Raw genomic sequence first — 24,976 nt, forward strand, 5'->3', positions numbered from 1 at the left:
AGTAAAGTTTACCCTTGGTAGGACAAAACAAAGCAAAACCAAAAAAAAAAAGACTTAGTTGAGGTTCAGTTGTTAATATACAACCCAAAAACGATTGCAATCAAACTTAGAACGAATATGCGTTTAAAAACGCCCAGTTATGGTAACATAAGTCCCACATAAATTCGAGCTCAAAATTTTATCTGTCTCTTATCAGTGACTCAATTACTGGTCGGTTATGTTGAAGCAGAGGCAGTCTTGGAGTGTCTTAATGGTTAACCTGTTGTTTAACCGACTCACTGGTGATGAGCATCCTCTGCTGTTTCTGTCACGGCGGGGTGCGCCGGTGTGTAATGGAAACAGGACCCAAAAGCAGATGAGGACGAGGAGTTGTAAGTTTAAACAAAAAGCGATCCTTTATTTGGATGATTGCAGGGGTTAAACAAGGAACCCTAAGCAAACTAAAAAACACTAAGAAACAAATACTATGACTATGACTATGGTGGGATAACAGACGACCCGACAAATGACATGCAAAAACAGAGGACTTAAATACACACATGAGGTGATCAGGGGAAGTGGAGACACATGAGGAAACAGCTGACTAACATGAACCTAATGACAGGAGCAGTGAAGCTAAATACAAAGAACCAAGAACACACGACTCCTTCCAAAATCAAACAGGAAACACTGAAACTAGACATGACAACAAACTTAACAGACCTAACAAGTGATGAGCGATACAAGAACTCAAACATAGAAACCAAGAAAACAATAAACAATAACTGCCTAAACTAAAGATAAATAGGAAATGACAAACTAATCAAATATCTAAAATGAGACAAATACAAAAATGAGTTCAGAGCGCTGGGTCAGAGACCCAGCCTGTGACAGAGCCCCCCCCTCAAGTGCGGATTCCAGATGCCCAAAAACCCTGAAAAACAAAACAAAAACCAAAAACAACCCACCCAGGGCGGGCGGCGGGGGCCCAGGACAGAGGGCCAGAAACAAAGCCACAAAAACAAAATGTCCACCAAAAGCACAGGAGCGCAGGGAACAGTTCATAACTCCTCAGGGGGCCGACCCGGAGGGTGACGGTCCAGAAATTCATAGTTCATTTGATCAGGGGGCCGGCCCGGAGGCCGACGGCACAGGAGTTCATGGTCAAACAGCTCAGGTGGCCGACCTGGACGACAGCAGCACAAGAGTTCACATGGTTCAGGCGGCCGACCAGGAGGCCAACGGTCCAGTAGTCCACAGTTCACTAGCTCAGGGGGCCGACCCGGAGGTCGACAGCATAGCAGGTCATAGTTCAAAGGTTCAGGGGGCCGACCCGGAGGTCGACAGCATAGCAGGTCATAGTTCAAAGGTTCAGGGGGCCGACCCGGAGGTCGAGAGCACCACAGGTCACAGTTCAACAGTTCAGGCGGCCGACCCCGATGGCAACGATGTCCAGCTGACGGCCTGGAAAGCGACCGGCGATTTCGAGGGGCAAAACGTGGCTTGGGCGGCGGCAACACAGCCGCAGGCCCAGGCGAGGCCGACACAGAAGCAGAGGCTGAAGCTGGACCAGGCGACGGCAAAGCAGGAGCTGAGGCCGAGGCTAGACCAGACGAGGCAGAAGCAGGAGCTGAGGCCGAGGCTGGACCCGGCGAAGCACAGGCTGAAGCCGGACCCGGCGAAGCCGAAGCCTCGGGCTCCTCGGGCCCCCCAGCTGACGAGTCTTGGGGCTGGACGGGCTCCTCGGGCCCCCCAGCAGGCGAAGCAGGAGGCTGGACGGGCTCCTCGGGCCCCCCAGCAGGCGATCAAGAGGCTGGATGGGCTCCTCGGGCCCCCCAGCAGGCGAAGCAGGAGGCTGGATGGGCTCCTCGTGCCCCCCAGCGAAAACAGTCTCTGGACCAGTGGGCACCGGGGCCCCTGGAAGAAACAGGTCAGAACCAGCAGGCACACGGGCCTCTGGCAGGGACGCAACAGAACCAGCAGGCGCACGGGCATCAGGCAGGGACAGATCAGAACCAGTAGGCACACGGGCCTCTGGCAGGAACAGGTCGGAACCAGCAGGCGGTAGCGCTGCAGGAGGTGGTACTGCAGGCGGCGGCACGGGAGCCGCAGGTGGTGAAGCAGAAGGTGGCTGGATGGGCCCCTCGGGCCCTCCAGCTGATGTGGCATGGTGCTGGACGGGCTCCTCGGGGCCTCCAGCTGATGAGGTGTAAGGCTGGACGGGCTCCTCGGGCCCTCCAGCTGACGTGGCGTAAGGCTGGACGGGCGACTCGGGCCCTCCAGCAGACGAAACTTGAGGCTGGCTGGGTCCTCCCGAACCCCCAGCAGACGAGGCGTGAGACTGGACGGGCTCCTCGGGCCCTCCAGCTGACACTGGAAAAGGCTGCACAAACTGCACCTCCGCCCCTGGCTCCAACCCGGCCTGGATTACAGTCCCACAGCAGCTTAGCTGAGCCTGATGGCTAGCATTTCCAGTGCAAACAGTCTCATAATTATGCTTCTTAGAAGCATAGTTCGTGGCATGATCAATGCACAGAGAAGCGGGATAAGTTTGCAAAGGGATAGGATGGTCCGTGGAAGACTCAGCCGAAATATAGGATATGCAGACAAAATCTCTTTTAGCTGAACTCCGATTGACTCCTTCTCATTCTCCTGTCTGCACGCGGAGTAGCAAATCCACTGTCCGCGGAGAATGGTCACCTGAGTGTTGAACTCCCAAAAATCCTCACAGATGTCCGCTGGGTCCATACTGGTCGGGTCATTCTGTCACGGCGGGGTGCGCCGGTGTGTAATGGAAACAGGACCCAAAAGCAGATGAGGACGAGGAGTTGTAAGTTTAAACAGAAAGCGATCCTTTATTTGGATGATTGCAGGGGTTAAACAAGGAACCCTAAGCAAACTAAAAAACACTAAGAAACAAATACTATGACTATGACTATGACTATGGTGGGATAACAGACGACCCGACAAATGACATGCAAAAACAGAGGACTTAAATACACACATGAGGTGATCAGGGGAAGTGGAGACACATGAGGAAACAGCTGACTAACATGAACCTAATGACAGGAGCAGTGAAGCTAAATAAAAAGAACCAAGAACACACGACTCCTTTCAAAATCAAACAGGAAACACTGAAACTAGACATGACAACAAACTTAACAGACCTAACAAGTGATGAGCGATACAAGAACTCAAACATAGAAACCAAGAAAACAATAAATAATAACTGCCTAAACTAAAGATAAATAGGAAATGACACAAACTAATCAAATATCTAAAATGAGACAAATACAAAAATGAGTTCAGAGCGCTGGGTCAGAGACCCAGCCTGTGACAGTTTCCTTCGGCAGATTCTTGTAGAATTTTTCAGCTTCTTGAGGTGTTGAGAAGAGGTGGATCTTTCCACCGTACAGGATTCTGAGTCTGCATGGGTTGTGCTGGAATCCACGGAAGGCATTGATATCAATAAACAGTTTGACAACCGGGTGAAATCCCTGTCGGATCCGAACTGTCTCCGCAGACAGATCCTGTGCAAATGTGATCTTGGCCGCATCATGTGTAATTTGTTGTTTTCTTGCTTCCCGATATACCAGTTCCTTCTCTTGGAATTTTAAGAAACGAATAAGTACCGCTCTGCTCTGGTTTGGTTTTCCGGAGCAATCGTGCGATGCACTCGTTCCAGTGTGAATGACTTGTTGGGCGCTAGCCCCAGCCACTTGGGTAGCATGATGTTAATAAAGTCGAAGAGTGATTGTTGCCCCTCTACTCCCTCTTTTATGCCGAAGATGCGCAGGTTCTTTCGTTGTCTGCGGTTTTCCAAATCATCTGTTTTGGCTTCAAGAAGTGCAATTCGTTTGATAGCCGAGTTCAGTGACATTTCTGTTTTCTCAAGTGTGCTTTCAACTTCGGCAATGCGGGCTTCGGCCTCTTCGATATGGGCCCCCTGGTTCAATATGTTTTGCTTTACCTCCGAAACTTTACCCTCCAGTACAGTCACTGCGCTCGCCATCCCAGTCAGTCTTATATCGATGCTGTCCAACTTGGCTCCAAAATCCGACCAGAGTGATTTGAGTTCATCCAAAACTTCGGCTATGCTAGCCATGTTAGCATCTGTGTCGGACGTTGATGGTATAGCGCCTGTCTTGCGTCTTCGGGTAAAGATGTCACACTGTTTCACAGATGAAGCTTTTGACATGTCAGTGCCGTATATTCCAGACAACACTAACAGCATATACAAGGGTTTTTTTTTTTTATAGAAAGTTTGTACACTGTCCTGAGAGCGACCCCGCTAAGCTGCCATCTTAATGCTTGGCCACGTGACCCCCCCTTTGTCCTGTTTTTATGATAAATGTACGACTTTAATGTGAAACATTCAGAGTTTTTTCTCTTGTTGTGTTTGTTTGAAGCTGCTTCCTGTTGGCTTCAGCTGTTTGGAGTTTCCATTTTCTAAACTTCTACATTCTGAACCTTCTTCAGCTCTGAACAGATGATGAAACACTGAATGATTTCAAGCTCACACTTTGTCTAATAAACTTACATCTTTCATTCTTTATACAGATTGATGGGCTGTTGTTTGTCAGAGATCAGCTGTGATTATCTGGCAGCAGCACTGAAGTCCAACCCCTCCCATCTGAGAGAGCTGGACCTGAGCAGGAACAACAAGCTGCAGGATTCAGGAGTGAAGCATCTGTGTGGTTTCCTGGAGAGTCCAGGATGTGGACTTGAAACTCTGAGGTCAGTCAGCATGTTTTAGTTGTGCTGAGATGAATATGATGTGAAAGTTGTGCTGACACTAAACTGCAGACATCAGGCTGATATTATACTGATCCACACTGAGGATCTTCATGGTAAAGTCTGTTTTCTTCTTCTCTGGTTTAGTCCATTGACTGCAGCAGAACAATGTTCACATTTCAAACCTTCAAAGAAGAAGAAAAATCCACCACTGGATAATTCACTGTGAAACTCTCAAACTCTTCATTCCACCTTAAAGTCTGTCTGACACTGAAATCCAAAGCAAAATGTGGGTTTGCTTTACAGACAGCAGTCCAACACAAACATACACACATCATCCAAAACACAGTCCAACATCCAAATCTCCTCCACTGCCAGCATGAATGATGGGAAAGAGAAGGAGGAACACTCTGACATTCAGGGTTAGAATGAGTTTCATGAAGCAGACTGTGAAGATCAAAGCTGCATTAGAAAGTTTACATGAATGAATGAGTGGACAGAAGTGGACAGAGATCATCTGAAGCACTTCAAAGGCTTTAAATCAGCACATTTCTCTTTATTCTTTATCAACTCTGTTAGTTTCTCTCAGTTTTCTGTGGAATGAAGCTAACAGCAGGCTAATGAGATGCTGACCAATAGGTTTCTATTAAAGGTTGTAATTTGTATATGAGAAAGTGCTTTGGCTCAGCAGGGATCAGCTTACAGGTAGAATACAACTGCTGGATGGGATTAGCATGTCATAGCTATCTACCAAACTGCTAACTGGGGGATTTCAGGCCATCTATGGATCATTTTTGCTAACTGTTTATTCAGCTTAGGCTCACAGGGCTGCAGCCTGTGCCCTAGCTGTCATAGGGCAAGAGGTGTGGTCCACCTGCACAGGTGAGCAGTCCATCACAGGGCCAACAGAGAGAGACAGAGAAGCACTCTCTCACATCCACACCTACAGCCAATTTAGAAGCAACAATGAACCTAAGCAGCATTTCATTGGACTGTGGGAGAACATCCAACCTCCACAGAAAGGCCAACAAGCTTCAACCTACAACCTTCTTGCTTTAAGGCACTAGTGCGAACCACTTTTCCCCATTTCAGCCCAAATCCTGCATCTTCCTGTTTCTGACTCCAGGCCAGCTCCACTAACACTTTCTCATCAGACACTGCCACCTAGTGGAGGAAGTCTTAGTTCCATTTGAAGTTTCAGATTACAGTTAGTTCCTTTACAAAGAGGTGGAGGTGGTGGGGCCACAGCACCATCATCACTGAGTGCCATAGGACACTTAACCTTTGTTTCCATATGCTGGGAACTTCCTGTTGTTCCAAGGAGGACTGGGAAATATGTGAAAATCTCCCAGTCAGTTCCTCACAGCACACTTCAATCCTTTCCCTCCCACAGCATCAGGACCAGGGCTTTTTCTCTCTTTGGTCCCACTAAGAGATTTCCACACAAACACCTCATCAGTGGGACTCTCAGAGCTACCAGCCCTTTGCTACAATCACAAAGCTCTTCATTGAAATCAGTGATATCAAAGCTGGAATCCAATGAGTCCAAGTCTTCTGCTGATTCAGCATCACATTCATCTTTGCTCCTTGTTCTGCATCCCCACCATGGACTTCATTCCTTTCCAAGCCAGCCTTGAGTGTCCTTTATTCAGCTCATCCTCTGCTTTACTTTTACACCTGATTTTAGCTGCTTTATCTCTCTTTCAACAAGTTTCTGTGCCTCAATCTTTTTCTTCTCTCCCTCATAACAAGACAGCTTCTTCTACCTGAGAACATGTTGGAGTGATTTACTAATCCAGGGCTGCTTATTGGGGAAAATACTTCCTGTTTTCAAAGTAATCCCCATTTTTCCCAGGAAGAAATGTAAGTAGAAATCGATGATCTAAGTGAGAACATGACCCTTTAAAAAGTCCCAGTGGGTGCAGTCAAAGCAGTCCCTCAGTCCCAGTATAGAGTCTTTGGTCCAGACTGGAAGTTTGGAGTTTCCATTTTCTAAACTTCTACATTCTGAACCTTCTTCAGCTCTGAACAGATGATGAAACACTGAATGATTTCAAGCTCACACTTTGTCTAATAAACTTACATCTTTCATTCTTTATACAGATTGAGGGGCTGTGGTTTGTCAGAGATCAGCTGTGATTATCTGGCAGCAGCACTGAAGTCCAACCCCTCCCATCTGAGAGAGCTGGAGCTGAGAGGAAACAACCTGAAGGATCCAGATGTGAAGCAGCTGTCTGATCTTCAGCAGAGTCCAGACTACAGACTGGAGACTCTGCTGTAAGTAGAGTGATGGAGTGAGTGGGTGGTGCTGTCAGCAGTATTGTACTAAACACAGTCAGTATGAAACAAAGATCCAGTGTTTCCTGTAAAGCTGCAGCTTCTCAGTGAAGCTGTGAGAGGAGAATGGTGACAGGCTTCAGGATTGGACACAAACACTTCCTGTTTCTGACCTTTATGGTCACCATAGTAACGGCTGACACGCTCTGATCAAACACTGTCAACAGCCAATCAGCTCTCTGAACAAAGCATCACGCAGACCAGTGACTGCATTCATTTCCAAGTTTAAAGCAGTGAAGAACACAGTCTGTAGGTGAGGAAGAATTTAGTGAGAGCAGATGTTTGGATGGAATTCCTCCAGTTAACAGCTGGAACCATCCATCTGGATTGTTGGGCTTGTTGTTGGGGTTCCTACAGAGCTCAGAGTGGACACACCAAGGTTCTTCTAATGAATGAAAGTCCAAACTCAAACTAGGAGGGATAAACATTTTCATCAACTTCAATAAAAATCCAAAGATTAGAAAAAGTGAAGCAATAATGAGTCCTAGTACAGTCCCAGCACTGAAGTCCCTGCTGCTCTTTATACTGGATGTGCTGCATCACTGACTGACAGCTGATGAAGAGTCTCTGGAAACACTCATTTATCTCCTCTGCTCTTCTGTCAGACACAATGTAGAGTCCAGCATCATCCCTGTGTGTCCCTCTAGATCTGACAGAGGATCATCAGTGTATCTGGACTGCTCTGCTGCTGCTCTGTCCTTCTACAGTCTCTGCACAGTCTCTGTCTGACTCTGGCTTCAGACCCTCCTGGATCAAACTCACCTGGAAAGACTTTCAAACATCACTCAATAGATTTGAATACAGAATATATTTGATATATACTGTAGATGTACTGTAGAGTTGCAGTTTGTCACTTGTAAATACAGTCTGTGAGCAGCTGTGAGCTGAAAGATCTTTCTAGAAAAAGGAAATGTTTTCACTCTTCTGTTGCTTTTTCATATATTTCCACAACATTAATATTGATCCCACCTGTCTCACCTGTTTCATGCTTTTATACATAATAACAGGACACGTGTGATCTGAGCGCTGCTGTGGTTGCTGTGCTGCACGTCTTCATTTAGATAACAGAGACATCTAGTGGTTCAGAGGGAGAACTGCAGGAGGTGGAGCTGTGTTTTAGCATGGAAAACTTTTTATCTTTTAGGCGCAGATACAAATATGACAAGTATCAGTGTAAGATACAAAAGGTCACATCAGTCAGCAGAGGGAACAGTGATCACACAGCAATGTAAGAATAGAAACATAACAGTGAATCTGGACATGTATACAGATGGAAGCAAACAAACAGGATGTAACACTACATTAAAGCCACAAATGGGAAGAAAACAAAGCCAAAGGAAAATATATTTGATCTCACCAAGTTTAGGTGGAGTTTATTTTCCTTGTGCTGACTTTTTACAGTCAGTTACAATAACTCGTACTGCTACTAGCTAGCATGACGGAGTTTCTATACAGCTGGGTGGTGCTATGATGTTACTGATAGAGAACTTTATTTTAGTAGAGTTTCCAACCTTCCTGTAAAAAACTGAATCGTCTCGTATTCAGAGAAAATATTACGCGTTTCGTGTTGAGCTGAGAAGGAACGCAGTTTGTCCCGGACTTCAGCTAGAATGGAAAAGACACAAAGCTGGATTTATTCTGTCTTTACACTGTCATTCTCTCCCCTCCCTCTCCTGTTGCTGCTTCAATCATGAAACTGATCAATGATCAGCTGATCGGCTTTTCTCTCTTGTTTGTTTATCGCTGAATTTGTGCAAGAAAGAGGAAACCAGTGGATGTCGCGCTAAACAACAACAGCAGCACGTTTAAGCTTGATCAGCTGTTGTTAGAATTTATTTAATATTAATTTCTAGTATCAGCTGATGTTTGCTGGAGCCACAGCTGTAAAGCTGCTGGTCAGGATGTTGGTTTGGATATGTGGTGAGAGGGAAACATGAAGATGAAACCAGGAGATGTCCTTACTGAATCATCAGAGCTGAGCAGGTGATGGAGAAACAGGTTTACCTTTTAGGTGACATGAATGTGTTGAAGGGAAGTTATGAACTGTTTCTGAGAGACAAATAACACCAGGATCCTTTTCTAAGTAGCTGACAGCTGGTAACTGTGCAGGGGTGGATCTAGGAAAGTTTTGCCAACCAGGGGGTTTTGAGCATCATAGAGTTTTTGTGGTTTGTTTTCTTTAAGTCATTTCACAGATTTTCTCTATAATTTCAATTCCTTGGATAAAACAACAAACTTAGGGGATGATTTTGTAATCCAACTTTATGGATGAAAGATTTGACTAAACATAAAACAATCTTCCAACTCAGTCGTCATTCTTATCTTGTGAAATCAAACCAAATGTTCTGTTGTCTCTAAATCAGGGATTGATGAAATCTTTGGTTGCATCCATTTATGAACATGTTCTCATTCATATTAAATCGTAGTCTAAGTCCTTCTTTAGAGGGATAAATGTCATTCATTATCTTCAAATGTGTTTCTGTTGTTTTGGTGGGAAGTTTGAAGTCCATTGTTCAAAGTCTGTTAATGAAACTTTATGAAGTTTATGTAGGATGTTTTTCCTATTTTGTATTTGTTTGAATTATGATGTATTTCTGACTCTTTCTGCCATGATGCCAGGTCTCTCTTGAAAACAACATTTTTAATCTCAATTAAATTTTCACCTGGAGAAATAAAGATGATAATAATAATTTTGTCTTCAGGGAATCATTTCTCTGTAAAACAGCTTCTTCTGAAACTCTTGTTACATTTCTTGTTTATTGTTTGCTGGTTTTAGAAAAATGTCATCGTCTCTGTGTGAACTTAAACTCTACATGTGGTGTCAGCTATAAACGAGCTCTAGAGTCTAATAACGATGCTTTTATTATTGTCTGGTATCCAACCTAACCCTGGGCCTCTGGCTGAATGTGAAACACCAGCAGATGTTAAAAACTGTCTGGGTTACACGTGCATCACGTCGTGTGCTTCCTAACATGGATATGATTGGAATCTGGGCTGTTCAAGCGGTGCTGGTATCGTTGTTGTTTCTGAGACTTTCCAAATCTTTACTGGATAAAAACGTAGCAACTGATGGATTTAACATTTAGCACTCAGACTGTCCCAGAAAAGGCGGAGGTCTGGAAGTTTATGTGAAGGTCTGTCTTGCTGCTCAAGTCTTGTTCTCTCCATCTGCACCTCAGCCATTTGAAATCTTGGCCTTAACTATTGATCTGTTTGGAAATCAGACTGTTGTTGGCTGCTATCAGCCTCCACCTGCTTCCCCCAGCACATCACCGTCTCTGGTTCAACTTTTATCTGAGCTGCATTTTAATGACGTCTTTCAGATGGATGATTTTCATTGGGACTGGCTTTCTTCTGTGTCTGATGATTTTAAGGCACGCTGCTTGTTTTTAAAACTGACTCAAATTATTTAAAGCCTCACACACCTTGATCCTAAACACCCAGATAAATCTGCTCTTATTGACCTTTTTTAACTAATATGCTGCGTAAGTTTTCCACATCTGCAGTTTTTGCCAACGACCTGAGTGATCACTGCATAGTTGGTGCTGTGAGAAACACTAAAATCTCACGCTCCGAGCCCGCATCAGTTTGAACTGGGGTCGTATTAAACAGGCTGACAATGTCAGTTTGGGAACATTTACAGGAGAGTTGTGTCTACTTTGTGGACAGACACGCCCCTTTTTGCCAGGTCAGGGTGAAAGGTCGGGACAGGCCTGGTTTGGTTCAGTACCGGCCGATCTCCTACATGAGAGAAACCAGGCCTGGGCAGGAAGTCTGGCTCTGATGCTGATTGGCTACGTTTTCATTAGCTGTGTAATCGGATTACTGCCTCCATCATCAAGATCCAATGTAACTATTTTTTACTTTAACGACTGACAGTCCAAACGACCGTAGGAGGTTTTGGCAAACTATAAAGTGTCTCTGCCAGCTGTGACTCCTCAGAGCTTCCTCCTCACTTAAATATCGACTCCACTCCTGTGTCACACAAAACTGAAATGTTGCTTTAACAAACACTTTGTTGCTTCTTGTTCTTTGTTCAGCACAGTATCTGATGGTAAACCTCTTGCACACAACTCTGCTCGTAGTTCCTGCTTACTGATACCTTTTCCTTCACACCTGTCACAGTAGAAGAGGTTTGTAAGGCTTTGAATAGCCCCAACACCAGAAACTCGTCCTCACAATCGTTCTCCTTCCTTCTTGCACTTGGCTGCAAATATCATAGCTGAGCCAGTGTCTTATATTTTGAATCTTTCTCTACAACAGAAGGCTTTACCACAGATGTGGAAGTGTGCCTCTGTACTCCCCCACTGAAAGCTGGTGATTCTTCAACAGTTAATGATTACAGGCCAATTTCCAAACTCTGTGTCTTATCTAAGGTTCTTCAAAGGCTGGTAAATAATCAACTTCAAAGTTATCTGGATGAAAATATGATTTTATCTCCCTTCCAGTCTGGTTTTAGGAAACTACACAGTACTGGAACTGCTTCGATAAAAGTTCTCAAAGACGTCTATGAAGCGCTGGATGCAAAGAACTACTGTGCAGCTCTTTTTATTGATCTATCAAAGTCTTTGACACTGTTGACCACAACAAAAAATCTTCTGGCACAACTTCACCTACTTCCAAGCTGTGTGGAGAGGATGAGGATCTAATAGCACAGGAACTCCAGCAACACTCAGCAGCAGCTGCTCCCAGTCCCTTGGTTTATGAGCTGAGCTGCTGACCACAGCATTTTATGTCATAGGTTACTGGAAATAGGCCTTTCAGACCGAGCAGCTGGCTGCTTCTCTAATGTTCTTTTGGACATCAGCAGTGCGTTCAGCTCAATGGTCTCTCTTCCAGCTTTTTAAATGTCACTAAACGAGTGCACAGGGTTCTGTCCTGGGCTACTTATGTCAATGGTGTGGCACAAAATCTAGATGCATCTGTTCATTTTATACCATCAACATAGTTTTCAAACCATTACAGCAGCTGTTGATAGTATTCAGTCTCAGCTGGCTCAGACTGGCTTTAAATGTAGAAAAAACAAAGTCATGTTGTTCACAAACAGAAAGAGGGTCCGGCTTTATTTCCTTCTCCTGTATCTGCTCAAAGTATTTCTATTGAAACTGTGGCCTCGTACACATACCTCGGTATTGTGGTTGATGACAGTCGTTCCTATAAGCCACACATTGAACATCTAATAAAGACACTGAGGCTGAAGTTGGGCTTCTCTTCCAGGAACAGATCATGTTTCACAGGAAAAAGCTTGTTGCTGCCACCTTTTTTTTACCTGCCCTGGATTACAGTGACATGATTTATATGAATGACTCTGCTCGCTCTCTTCATCTGTTGGATTTTGTCCATCATGGGGCATTAAGATTTATAACTGTCTGTAAACCTTTAACACACCACTGTACTCTGTGTTCTCTGGTTAACTGGTCCTCATTGGTCTTACACAGGATGGTCCATTAGTATCATTTTATCTATCAATCTGTTTCTGGGTTACTGCCTCCTATTTATCAGAGTACATGTTAGGCAAACAGTTTAGTCACAGCCTGCAGTCTCAGGACATCATTACATTCACTGTTCCATCAGTTCATGCAGAGCTTGGGAAGAAGGCGTTCTCCTTTTCTGCTCCGTCTTCATGGAAAACATAACCGAAGGATTTAAGGCTCTCCGTTGATTTCACTTGCAGACTTCAAAAGACGTACACATGTTTTTGTGAAACCATCTCTGGGAACTTGTTCTCGTTTTTAATGTGACTGAGTACATTACACAAACTTTTCTTTTATTGTTGTAATTTTAATATGTTTGTCTGGAACAGGTCTCTCTTGTAAATGAGACATTGAGTCTCAATGAGCCGACCTGTATAAATAAAGCTTCAATTACAAAGTCCTTTGTTTAAAAGTTCCTTCAACTGCCAGTGGGACGTGCTGTGGCTCTATCGGTTGCTGAGCCTTTATATTGTTAGTTAGAAACTACAAATATAATGGCTCACTGTATTTCAGAATCAGAGAAACTTTATTAATCCAGGAGGGAAACTGAGTTGTCATATCAGCAAATAAACAACAAGCACTCATATAAAGTGAGTGTAGAAACAGTTATGATAAATAAATATTCAGATAAATAGAGAAATACAGAAATATAGGTATAAATTGTTACGAAATCAGTTTTACCCCGGTTCTTTTATTCGTCGAGGCATCTAGAGACGGCACCAGAACTCAGTAGTTATTTCACAAAACCTCTATTCATCTTCATTTAAGAATAAGAATCTTTACTCTTTAATGTCACAAATTCCTCTTTGTATGTAACATAACAACATACATGATACAGCTGCAGCAACTGAGGCGAGGAGAGAGGCAGCAACAAGAAGACTGGAAGAAGGAGACCAACAACACCACCTGTGGAAATCTTTCCCCAATCAAGCGTCATCATATCAGCATTTCATCAAAAGCACACATGCTCCGACCTGACAATGCAGAGCTGTGGCAAAATCATTGAATCATTTATTAAACAAATGAGTGCATCAAAAATAAGAGTGGAGCTGCAATGAAAGAGAAGTGAACTTTCTTCAGTCAACACAAAGTTTTCCCTCACAGGTGACATTTAATTAAAGTGACTTTATTACCACACACACATTCAGAGGCAGTCTACAGGAGCAGAGCTGCAGCTATTCAGCAAATGTCTCCCTGCAATCCTCACTGCAACACCTACATGTGAAAATGAAACCACCTCTACTGTTCACACATGAAACGTCGTGTGAAGAACCAGTTTTCCTCACATCTCTGTTTTAGTAACTCTGAAGTCTGAACTTTTGATTTCTGCATCCTGTTTGTACTGATAACTGTCAGTGGATGATTTTGATCCCAAAGAAATCTTTAACACACATGTAGTGATGGGACGTGTGCACTGAAACAATGGTTAGGAAACAGAAATCGCCTGAGAATCTGCTCATGTTTAAGATTTCTTCTTCACAAACATTTTCTATGGCTGTTCCCAGTATGACCAGTGACACAAAGCATGAAAAATGGGGATTAGTTCATTCAGACAAATACACTTTTTAAAATGTAAAAATAAAGAAATTAATCAATAAAATAAAAAGTCAAAGAAATAAAAAAATAAGGGTCTGAGGCATCAGTCTCACTGTATCCATGGCAACAATTGACTTTCTGTTCCTTCATATCAGAACCACATCTTTGAAATCAAAACATTTAAGATTCAAATTCAACCAGAGATGTGTTCAATTAAATATTCAATGAAGCAGTGCAATGTTTTTATCACTATCCAAGTTTGAACTCTAAGTAGAAGATTTAAAAAAGCAACACACACACACACACACACAGACTCACTCACTCACTCACTCACTCACTCACTCACTCACTCACTCACTCACTCACTCACACACACACACACACACACACACACACACACACACACACACACACTCACTCACTCACTCACTCACTCACTCACTCACTCACACACACACACACACACACACACACACACACACACACACACACACACACACACACATGTACTAAGCTCTTTCCATTTGCAAACATTAACCAAACGACATCCATCAAAATCCTCAGCGTGGTTAGCAGAATTCTTGCACACTTGTACAATACACAATAATCAGACAACCCAAGTACATACAGACACAAACACCATGATCCCTACGGGGGTTTTCTGGCGCCCAATGCCCGGGTCCAACCCTTATGCCCCCTTCTACTGATACCAGACCTTTCTTACATAATTTCGACAAATTTAAAAGCTTCTAAGCCCAGGTCCAACCTTGCTGGTCAATCAACCCGCTTCGGGAATGCCGTCACCGATAATGGTCAAATTTCTAGGCCCTATATTAATTTAAAAGTGCTCCCCGCAGCTTGACCGGAAACTCCACTTAACCAGCGTCTCAGTATTTAACTGGTGCCTGAAGCTTTACCTGTCACCCGCATTGAAATGCTCACGCCTGAGCCAAGCTCTTCGCTCAAACAGCGCAGGAAAGAAGTGATCCTCGACCACTTGGTTATTAACGGGAGTTCGAATCCCCGCGGGAACCACCCGGGCTAACTGGACGTCGCCAGGCCTGACTGCGCGTCCACGATCAGGAGTCATTGCCACACGCTGAACACTGCGCTCCTAGGAGTCCAACCCCAGTCCTAGATCAATTTAAATACATTTAGAAGCACCACTGTGGACTGTAATCGCCAGTTTATTTATCTGATGCTCGGGTACAACCCTATAATCAATTTGGGAATTAAATCCCTTAACCGAATGTCCTAATCTAATCTCTTTTCTTGGCTGATGTAACACAATTGACACATAACACATCAACTTTAAGCACACGTCACATCAACTTTAAAATTCACCCCAGCATTAACAACAATAAGCTTTCATCAAATATTCCCCAGACTTTACTTTTTATTTATCACAAATTACCCAAAATCACCATGGACATGTCACCCGAAATCTACTTATCAGATTTTATAATTTACTTTAATTTCACCACTACTGAGCCAATTTAATGGTGAACATCATCAGCTCGGCGAACAGATAATTTAGAATTCATCCAATGTGCACAATTGGCATTTTTCTTTGAACAGGCTGTGCCTACCTTTAAATCTTTTTAGACCGGTCTCCTGTTTGCCTCATATCAGAACCCACCTTAAGCTGAATTTGTCCTCTCAGCCACAAAAGAATCCAGGTTCCAACCGGGTTTCGGGCGTGGAACCTTGACTTATACCTATGGGTAAAGTTTGGGTTGGTTGACACTTTTAAGGCTGGAAGGATGCTGGGTGTGTGTGTTGAAATGAAAATATGAGAGCATGAGGGTGGGAATGGATATTTGTGTCTGTGTGTGCCTGTATGTCTGTGTCTATATGTCAGGTTGGGTATCAGACGCCACCTCTCTGGGGACATCTCAGGCCCTCCAAGGTTTGGAGGCCTATCTCCACCCACCACCACTTCCCCTGCCAGTGGCGGACTCCCTCAGGTGTCGGTGCATTGGTGGTTCTTTGTGTCTGGGGGTGGGCGTCCGGGTACACACCGGCTCACTCCTTGGCGGCCGCTTATCGGGGCCTGGAGCCTGGGGCTCGCTCGGGCCACTTCGGAGGTGGGGTGCCCCCGGCCTATCGGCCTGGGGCTCGGTCACTCAGTCACAGCCGGCTGCCGGCGGAGCTCACGGGCGCGTCACTGCAACTCCCCCTGGCTTCTGCTCCGCGGCTGCTGAATGAGCCCTCATCTGGCACTCTCCTCAGCTCTTACTGGAACAGTGGCGCAGCTGCCCCTCTGTGGGTCTTCCTTGGTCTCTTGTGTTCTGGGGGCCTCTGGATGTCTGGAGTTTTGATCTCCTCCATACCTGCTTCATACCATAGAGGACAGGGCTGTGGCTCCCCACACTCCCTAGCAGATCATTACATGGAGAAACCTTTGGAATGCAAGCATGCTGATCCACACAGGTATGCACACAGGTGTACACACGGGTATTCACAGACATGGACTACAGCTTTCTTGGCTGCTGCCTCAAAGCACACTGTGCGCTGTCTATCTTGCGTGCTGCACAATATCGTTTATTATTTAGTATCTACTGATATCTACTGCTAGCTAGTTTATTGTGATGGTGCTGTTTTTTTTATTATGTTGCTCTTTGTTGTTTGCTTTCTCTTCTGTTTTTTTTTCTCCATACAGGTGATCCAGGTGTTTTGTTCTTTTTTGTTTGTTTTTTTCTTTCTTCCCCCCCTTCTCACCGTCTCTTCTCCCCTTTGGTTTTCTTTCTCTCCCTCTCTTTCTTTCATTCTTTCTCCCTGTCCTATCCCCCAGTCATGTCTGTCCCGTTTGCAGCAACTGAAAATAAAATAAATTAATAATTATAATAAAGGTCAATCAAATGGACCAATATGGCAAGGCCATGATGATCCACTTGGTAAAATAAATCCGCTTGGCATCTTTCTTGGCCTTAAGACAACAATTCTGATGGCTATAGATTCAAACGGGACAAAAAAAAAAGAAAATATGCATGTTGTGAAATCCTTTTAATCATTGGTGATTCTATAAATATATTGTTGTGAACATCGCTGAATTTGTGGGTTTTTAGATGCTGGCTTATGTATATTAGAACATAATAAATAAAGTTTGGGTTTCTTTTAGTGAATTTTGATGAACTGATTTATTTTTTGGTCTATAGTGGATGAATTGTGCATACTGCAGATATTGTGTCAGGCCTAAACCCTGAGGCATTAAAGACAAATATCTCTGTTTAAATAGCAAGTTTAACTAGGCAAGAATTTCAGTAATAAATGCTGGTGTGATTTATTTTTTGATTTTGGTGTGTAATGTGAGAATTGATTAGAGGTTTTAATTGTTTTTCTTTCAGTTTGAGGTCGTATACGCACTTAACAGGGTGCGGTCTACTTCCTCTTTCTGAGTCTAAACAGCATGTTTGATGAAAATAGTTTATCACAAGTGTGTGATTCTAAGTGTGTGAACGTTGTGGGTACTGCATCTGAGTGATTCTGTGTGATTTGTACAAAATAACAAATAAGTAATAATAACACTACTGGGGTGAAGATCATGGGTTCATAGCAGAGTGCGTGAAAAAAGGAAGTCTGAGAAGAGAGTGTGTGTGTCACGGTTAGGCGGTCCTCACCGATCGCCTTGCCACCTTTTGGGGGTGTTTGTGTGGACTGTGTCGTGTTCTCCTCTCCATCTTGTGCATGTGTTTTGCTGCGGGAACATGTACCTCCGGAAGCCGTGGCACGGCACGGCAGCTGACCCGAGGGGAGGGTCCGGAGCTGGAATCGCCGCACCTGTGCGTAATTACTTCGCCGGCTACAACTAATCTGAAGCGGCCCTATTTAACGCTGCAGTCGAGTCACAACCAACGCTGGAACGTTGAACTAAACCGGGTAGCGTAATCGTGGCTGTATATATATATATATACAGCTATACTCAGCTTGTGAAAGAGAGAACGGTTGTGTTACAGTGCGTGTGCTTTTCTCATCTGCCCAGGATTCAGGGATTGGAGGAGGAGCCGGCACAAGGACCGGTTTTGGATTATTACAGCACTGTCACTGCGGGGAGAAGTCACCGTATTACTGCACTGCTCTTTCTGGATTACAGACTCGAACTATTGACTCACCTTTTCGCTGTGAATAAATTCACTGTCACTCTGCAAGGAGTCTCGCACCTGAGTCCTTTAATCCCATTTCACCATGACAGTGTGTCTGGTAGGAAGTGAACAACTTTGCATGCCCATAAAAGGAACTGGCTGATGTGTGGGAAAATGATATTAAATAAGTGTTTTAGTGTGTTAATACAGGTGCCCATGGACTTACTCAACCTCAAAACATGAGTACAGCGGCAAAATGATAGATTAACAGATTTGGGACGACAAACAGGCTTTGGCTTAAACATTTGACAGCTTGACCTCTCATTCTGTCCTTATCCTGAGAAGAAGCTTAAAGGACAGTCAATCTCCTGATGAAGACAGAAGACAGACAGAACATCGTGGACTTGAAGAGTTAACAGCAGGCAAAAGACAGTGCAACTGACCTAAAACACTGAAGGGTCAGGCAGCAGCATGTATGAACACCACTGATGGAACATGAGCTTTGAATTACAAGCTGGGAACTTAACCAGTGACATGACTGTGTGAAGGCACTGGACGTGATATTTGCCATGCTGGGAGTTAACCGACAAGAAAAGACTGAAAAGATCAAGAGAGAAGAAACAGAGAAGAAGAAACAGCTGAGTTGGGCCTGTGTTTGCTGGAGATTTGAAGGCCACACAGGAAACTGTGAGAAAAGGGACGAGGACCAGTGAGAGGTCAAGCCGGACGAGTTCAAGTGAGAGCATGTTGGGAATTGGATTGAAAATGGAGGCTGAACTGGTGGAGGTTTAGAAATGTCCAGAGCATCATAACAGAAAGGTAATTCTTTTTTTTTTCTTTTTTTTTTAAAAAAGGGGAGAGAGAGAAAGAAATGCATAAACTAATAATTACATGAATGAATAGAAAGCACACATACACAAATTGTTACATGTGAAATTATTTTTGGAGAGAATCAGAAGTGAGACCGTTTGAATCCACAGCTCAGTGCAAAGATGCAGGAATTAAATCTGATTATAAAAACACATCAAGGCAACGAAGACCAGCTTACACTCAATATTAATATGAATACACAACATACACGCAACAAAGACACGCTTACACTCATGAATGTGAATACATGACATAAATTGGAGTTTCTGGCCGGAGAGAGAGAAGTGTGTTGTTTAAGCAGTGATGATAATAATGAAAATGTCTTAGTTTTGTCACTTTTAGGTGAAAAGCAGACCTGGATCAATTTCCTACATGCAGCAGTCGGAAGAAAGTTATAGTTTAACATCACTGGAAACGTTCAGGCCAAGTTTCTGGTTGAATTGTTTACAGCGTCACGTAAATGGTAAATGGCCTGCATTTGTATAGCGCTTTTCTAGTCCCTAAGGACCCCAAAGCGCTTCACACTACATTCAGTCATTCACCCATTCACACACTGGCGATGGCAAGCTACATTGTAGCCACAGCTGCCCTGGGGCGCACTGACAGAGGCGAGGCTGCCGGACACTGGCGCCACCGGGCCCTCTGACCACCACCAGTAGGCAAACATGGGGTTAGTATCTGGCCTAAGGATATTTGGCATGCAGCCAGGAGGCAGCCTGGGATCGAACCACCGACCTTCTGATTAGTGGCTGACGTGTCACTAAACCTGACAAGCGAGCTCTCACTCCTAACTGAAGACGAGGAATGCAGCTCCAAAGAGCAATAACACGGCAGTTAAAGACAGACAGTGGAGAATGCAGGACAAGCTGAAAGAGAACTTCCTGTTATTGGACTGTTGAAGTGGGAGAGGACAAAGGAGTGAGAGCAGTAGGTGAGAACACAGAGGAACGCTGTTATTTAATGTGGGAAATCTAAATTTGGGTTAGCAAACCTGGGGAAAAGAAAACTGACTGCTTAAGTGGGAAAATTGTGAAGGAGTCTGAAACACTGCAAAAAGAAACTTACACAAAATCACACACACAAACAGAAAATGTATTAACCTTACTAACACTTACAAATACAAGAGAGCTCATGAAGATTAGACAGCATCTTCAGCATGTGAGTCTGTTTATCATCTTGTCCAAGTCGCTTAGTGTGATGAAAAAGTGATACAAAGATCATTGGACTCATAGCAAAGTAGTTAAAAATGATCCAGTTATAGCAGAGAAATGTGTAGGAAAGGCAGCTTTGAGAACATGCCCTGGTGGATCTGCAGCTCCACTGCACAGACATCGATTAAACCTGACTGATAACACACGTGCAATGAAAATCAGCTTGTTATCTTTCATCAGTGTTAAAATAGTGTGAATGTAACACACTTAAACCCTGAAGTTGAGGAATAACTCAGGGACGTTCCATGACAATAGAGTGATTCTTGCGAAAAGGAAAAAGTGATTAAAGCTTAAAGTAGTTTTTAGAATAGTGAATTAGAAGTGCTCCTGTACAGATTGATCAAAACAAGTGATTACTGTAGAAAGAAAATAAAAATAATTCAATAATGTGGTGATGTTTAAATATGCGTTTGTCTTGTCACGGCAACTTCTTGAGATATGACTCAGTATGCAAATGAGTTGAATGACTGGGGACAGGAAAAGAAAAAGAAGAACTTGTGTTTCCTGTCTGACTGGATGAGGGAAGCTTGCACTGAACGACACACTGTGACTGTGTGAGAAGAAAAGCTTGGTAACAGACAAGATAATTAAATAAAGTGGTCAGGTCTGTGACTAAGTGCAGTCGTCCAGATTTGGAAAAGAAATTTAGAATTTAGTGATGATAGATGGTTATAACGTCTTTAGAAAGGGCTTAATGAGAATATCAATGGTGTGCAAAACTGTGCAGCTTTTAACAAGATTTTCTGTGGATTGAGCAGGTGAGACTATGTCAGTTGACCTCAGACTGTCAGGACGCTGAAGAACTTGAGGCAAAACTTTTCTGTGATTAAGATTTTTGGGGTTGTTGTTTTAGTGATGGGTTGATTCTGTCGGTTAGGTTTGGGTTGTTTTCTTATTTTAATAGAGGTTTATAATAGAGTTTTATTAAACATGGACATGGTTAGAACTGGGCCCTTTAAAATGGTAACAGTGCACTTAGAGAAAACCTGTCAGGTGATGATGTTTTGTGCTCTGATGAGCTAATAATCAGCTCTCTTTTTCTCAGTTTTGTTCTAAGCAGGCCTGAAATATTGAACTAACAGCGCTGTAAAATTTTTCGGGAGAACAAATATCAGGTGAGCTTTTCCAGATTACAACTGGCTGAGGAAAAGCTGACCTGTGGGGACCTGATCAGGTTGTAAGTCCCTGTCTAAAATGATTGCAGCGAGTCAATCCAGTCCAAGAGCATAAAGAACTCTTTTCCTAAAAAACAAAAAACAAAACAAAATAAAACAAATGAATGAGCTCACGTTGCTGAGGGTGGAGAATCTGATTATTTGCGCAGGAATCTCCACTATCAGCAATATCTGGTGTGAATGTGTGTGACTGGACTGTGACTGGACTGACGATGTGGACTAAAGGTTGGACTGACTGGACACTGAGATAAAGACTGGACCAAGAGTAGGATGAATAAATGCTGATAAATAATTCACCACGCTGGCTGGAGAAAGGGGATGCTTTGCTTTGCTTTGCTTTGCTTTGCTTTTGCCATGAGCAGGAGGAGCGGAAGACTTAATTCTGGGGCTGCTGATTTTGTGTTGCTGATGTTTGCTTAGAGAAAATTCTGTTTTATTGACTGGATGTAGATTATGGTAGTACATTATATAGTGGGGGAAATACCAAATGCTAAAGGGGAGAAAATGTTGGATGTTACTCATGTTACTATTAACAAAAGCAGGCCACTGTAGAAGTCAATTAAATTTGATAGAGGAAAATAATTACAAAGACTTGTCCAAGTGACCAAGGTTTTTTCCCTTTTAAACAGTAACTTATTAAAAGAGCTGGTACTGGAGGGAGACAGGAGCAAAGTAACGAAAGCATATATATTTTGGGTAAGTCTGATAAAGTAAAATAAAATGTACCATTACATTAAGAGGAGCAGGAAACAAACGGGAGACCAGTCCTGACGGTGGATTACACTAGGACTGAGGACCTGATTGAGTGTGCCACCGGCTTCAGTGACAGTAACCTCTGGCTGGACTGGGTGGCTCAAAATGCTAAAGAACAACATGTATCTGATTGTGTTGCCTGTGCTTCAGCTAGACCACGTTTGTTCACGGAGCCCGCACCACTGTATCCAGAGGACAAGTGGGGCTATGACTGCATGTTACGGATGACTAGAGAAGCGGTGAGCACTGGCAACTGGACTATCTTGTCCAGCTTATTTCCCCTAATTCACAAGCAAACACAAGTAGGACCATTCATGCCCAAACAAAACAACTACACATGCTTTAAATTCTCAACGGATACGGTAAAGTACAAGTTGGGAGAGATTGACCCAAGTTGGTGCTCTGTCACACTCACAGGGAGAGCCACAAACAAAGTAAGCCAAACAACCACTTTAATTGGAACATGGGCAAGAAGTGGGCTCTATTATTATTGTGGACTGCTACAATATAGCCTTCATCATTAACACTGCATTAAAATGTTTATTAAAGCTACTGGCATTAGACTAAAACTTTTATTAAAGGTGCAGCTATAATCATACACACATTGCATATTGTGCTCATGAAAGAGTTGATGCTCAGTCTATTCAAGGTCTTAAGCTTCGTTTGGCGCGATGTCCCGATGATCTATTGTGTAAGTGACTTGGAGCAGCAGAAGGTTAAACCGCATACACGCTTACAAACACAAATGATTTAAACATAGGCCAGGCCGAGGGCCTGGAATTCATTTAGCTTCTAACTGCATTTGAGCTGCCTAGTAACAAGTGACAGAAGAAGAGTCAAGAAATTGTAAGTCCCCAGGAATCATCTGGAAGGTGAAACAAATTGTCATGTATGGAAGAATGTGACAGAAAGAGGAACGTCTCTGTCTGTTTTTATGCTGATATGGTGATGGTGTATATCTGACCCTGGGTGTGTTTAATAAAATTAAAAGTGTTGCTCACACACTTAAAGAACATTGAGATCAAGTAAATTAAGATTGGTGTATGAAGGAAATCTCTATCATCCATAGATCGGGTTTCCTCCTGAGGCGTGGACAGCAATAAGCAGAGTTCATCCTTTAACATATAACAAAATTAAAATATTTTCGAGCATGATCAACGGTTAATCACGGTACCGGCCGGAGTACCGGGAGCAGTTTGGAAGAACAAGAAGATGCGGAGACTGTTCTAGATTGTCATTCCAAACTGACTCAAAGTTTATTCTTCTGTGCAGGGTTTTTATAGGCAGAAGGGTTCGTGTGTCAACAAGTTTCAAGTTACAAGTTACAACCATATAAGGAAGTTCCCCCTAGCTCTGAAAGGGGCCTTCTATAATCTCAACATACTTTTGACAGGTCCATTAAACACTAGACATTTAGAATCCTTTAGTGATATAAGTTTGCACATGGTAGAATACTACATGTAGTTATTTGCATTAGGAAATGTTTAACCATATATACCTAAAGGCACATAATCAAGGGTGTGTGATTTTTAGCAGGCTGCACTGAGGAATGCACTGTCCCACGGCAGGATCAATGCAGCTATGCCTGTTCCAGTTTAAGTGCCTTCTTTACATATAGATGAACTGTTGGATTTTCCAGACTAGCAGGCCAAAGGAAGTTGCCATGGGGTCACAAGAAGAGGGGATGAAGTTTAAAACAAAGGGCATTTGCAGAAACAGGGTCCTTTGTATAATATAATCAAAAACAATATCCTGTAAATGCTAACCGTAGTGCTAAAATTCACAACAGTGTATATCTTACCCTGGGTGTGTTTAATAAAATTAAAAGTGTTGCTCACACACATAAAGAACATTGAGATCAAGTAAATTAAGATTAATTAAAGATTAAGTAAAGTTAATATAAAGGATAGAAGGATTTTTAGAATAGGATCCTTTACAGGAGAAGATTTCAGGACCACAGCGACCACATTGGTGGCGAGAATCCTGGAAGCCCCAGACCGAACGGAACCAACCAGAGAAAGGGGAACCCAAAAAGAAGCACAGAGCACAGAGAACCATAGTTCCAGAAAACGTGTCGTTTAGGAAATTAAAAGCTCGTTAGACACAGGTTAAATGTGAGCATAAAAGTAATGAAGAGTAATGAGAGGGACTTTAGGAATAGTTGCAGGATTTCTATGTTATGTAAATTGCCCAAACACAGTATTCAGGCCGGATATGCTCTACCCGTTAAAGGGGGCAAAGAAACCAGGACTAAGTTTTGAAGATGAAACGGGTTAACTCTATAGAGGATGTTTCCAAAGATTGACAAAATAATCTAGGACCTTTTACCAGAAAAGGTATTTGTACCTGATTGGAGTTTACAGTGAGCACTGAGGGAATTCAGAAGTGGGTTTAAACTGGGATTCTGGGTAAAAAAGGGGGTGTAGGAAGTAGATTTAGGACATTTCACAGGTGCTGTCTTAGAGCTTGATTTATTTGTTGTGGATAGAAGAAATTATGACGGAATAATAAGGAAACATTGAAAACATACAACCTGTTGAGGGGACAGATAGGGTTGGGCAATTGAAAGGTTTCATTTTGTTTAGCATAATCTCTTTTGTTATATTTTAGCCTTTTAACATGCAGGTAAACTTAATGGGATAAATCAGGAATTATGTGTGTTTCTTAGGAAACACGAAAAGCGGGAGAACTGTCATGTAATTAATATATTCTTAGTGCTTATTTTCTGATTATATTGTTTTATGTACTTTAATAATGAAGGTTTGTAAAGCAAGGCCACTTTTGACTCACAAACTAAGTGCTCAGCCAGACTGAAAAACAGGAAG

The 24,976-nt window shown here is 43.1% G+C and overlaps 1 protein-coding gene across 1 annotated transcript in view; it reads left to right on the top strand.

Moving 5' to 3' along the window:
• Positions 1-9,740, top strand: part of LOC113011577 (NACHT, LRR and PYD domains-containing protein 12-like) — a 30,081-nt gene extending 20,341 nt beyond the window's left edge. Inside the window, exons 10-11 of the mRNA XM_080298174.1 lie at positions 4,540-4,716; positions 6,817-9,740. Of these exons, the coding sequence (XP_080154300.1) occupies positions 4,540-4,716; positions 6,817-6,994 (355 nt within the window). The 3' untranslated portion in view covers positions 6,995-9,740. The remainder of the gene's footprint in view (positions 1-4,539; positions 4,717-6,816) is intronic.
• Positions 9,741-24,976: the final 15,236 nt, after the last annotated feature.

The sequence above is a fragment of the Astatotilapia calliptera genome, chromosome 3, assembly GCF_964374335.1.
Source record: "Astatotilapia calliptera chromosome 3, fAstCal68.1, whole genome shotgun sequence".
In the NCBI taxonomy this organism is placed as follows: domain Eukaryota; kingdom Metazoa; phylum Chordata; class Actinopteri; order Cichliformes; family Cichlidae; genus Astatotilapia; species Astatotilapia calliptera.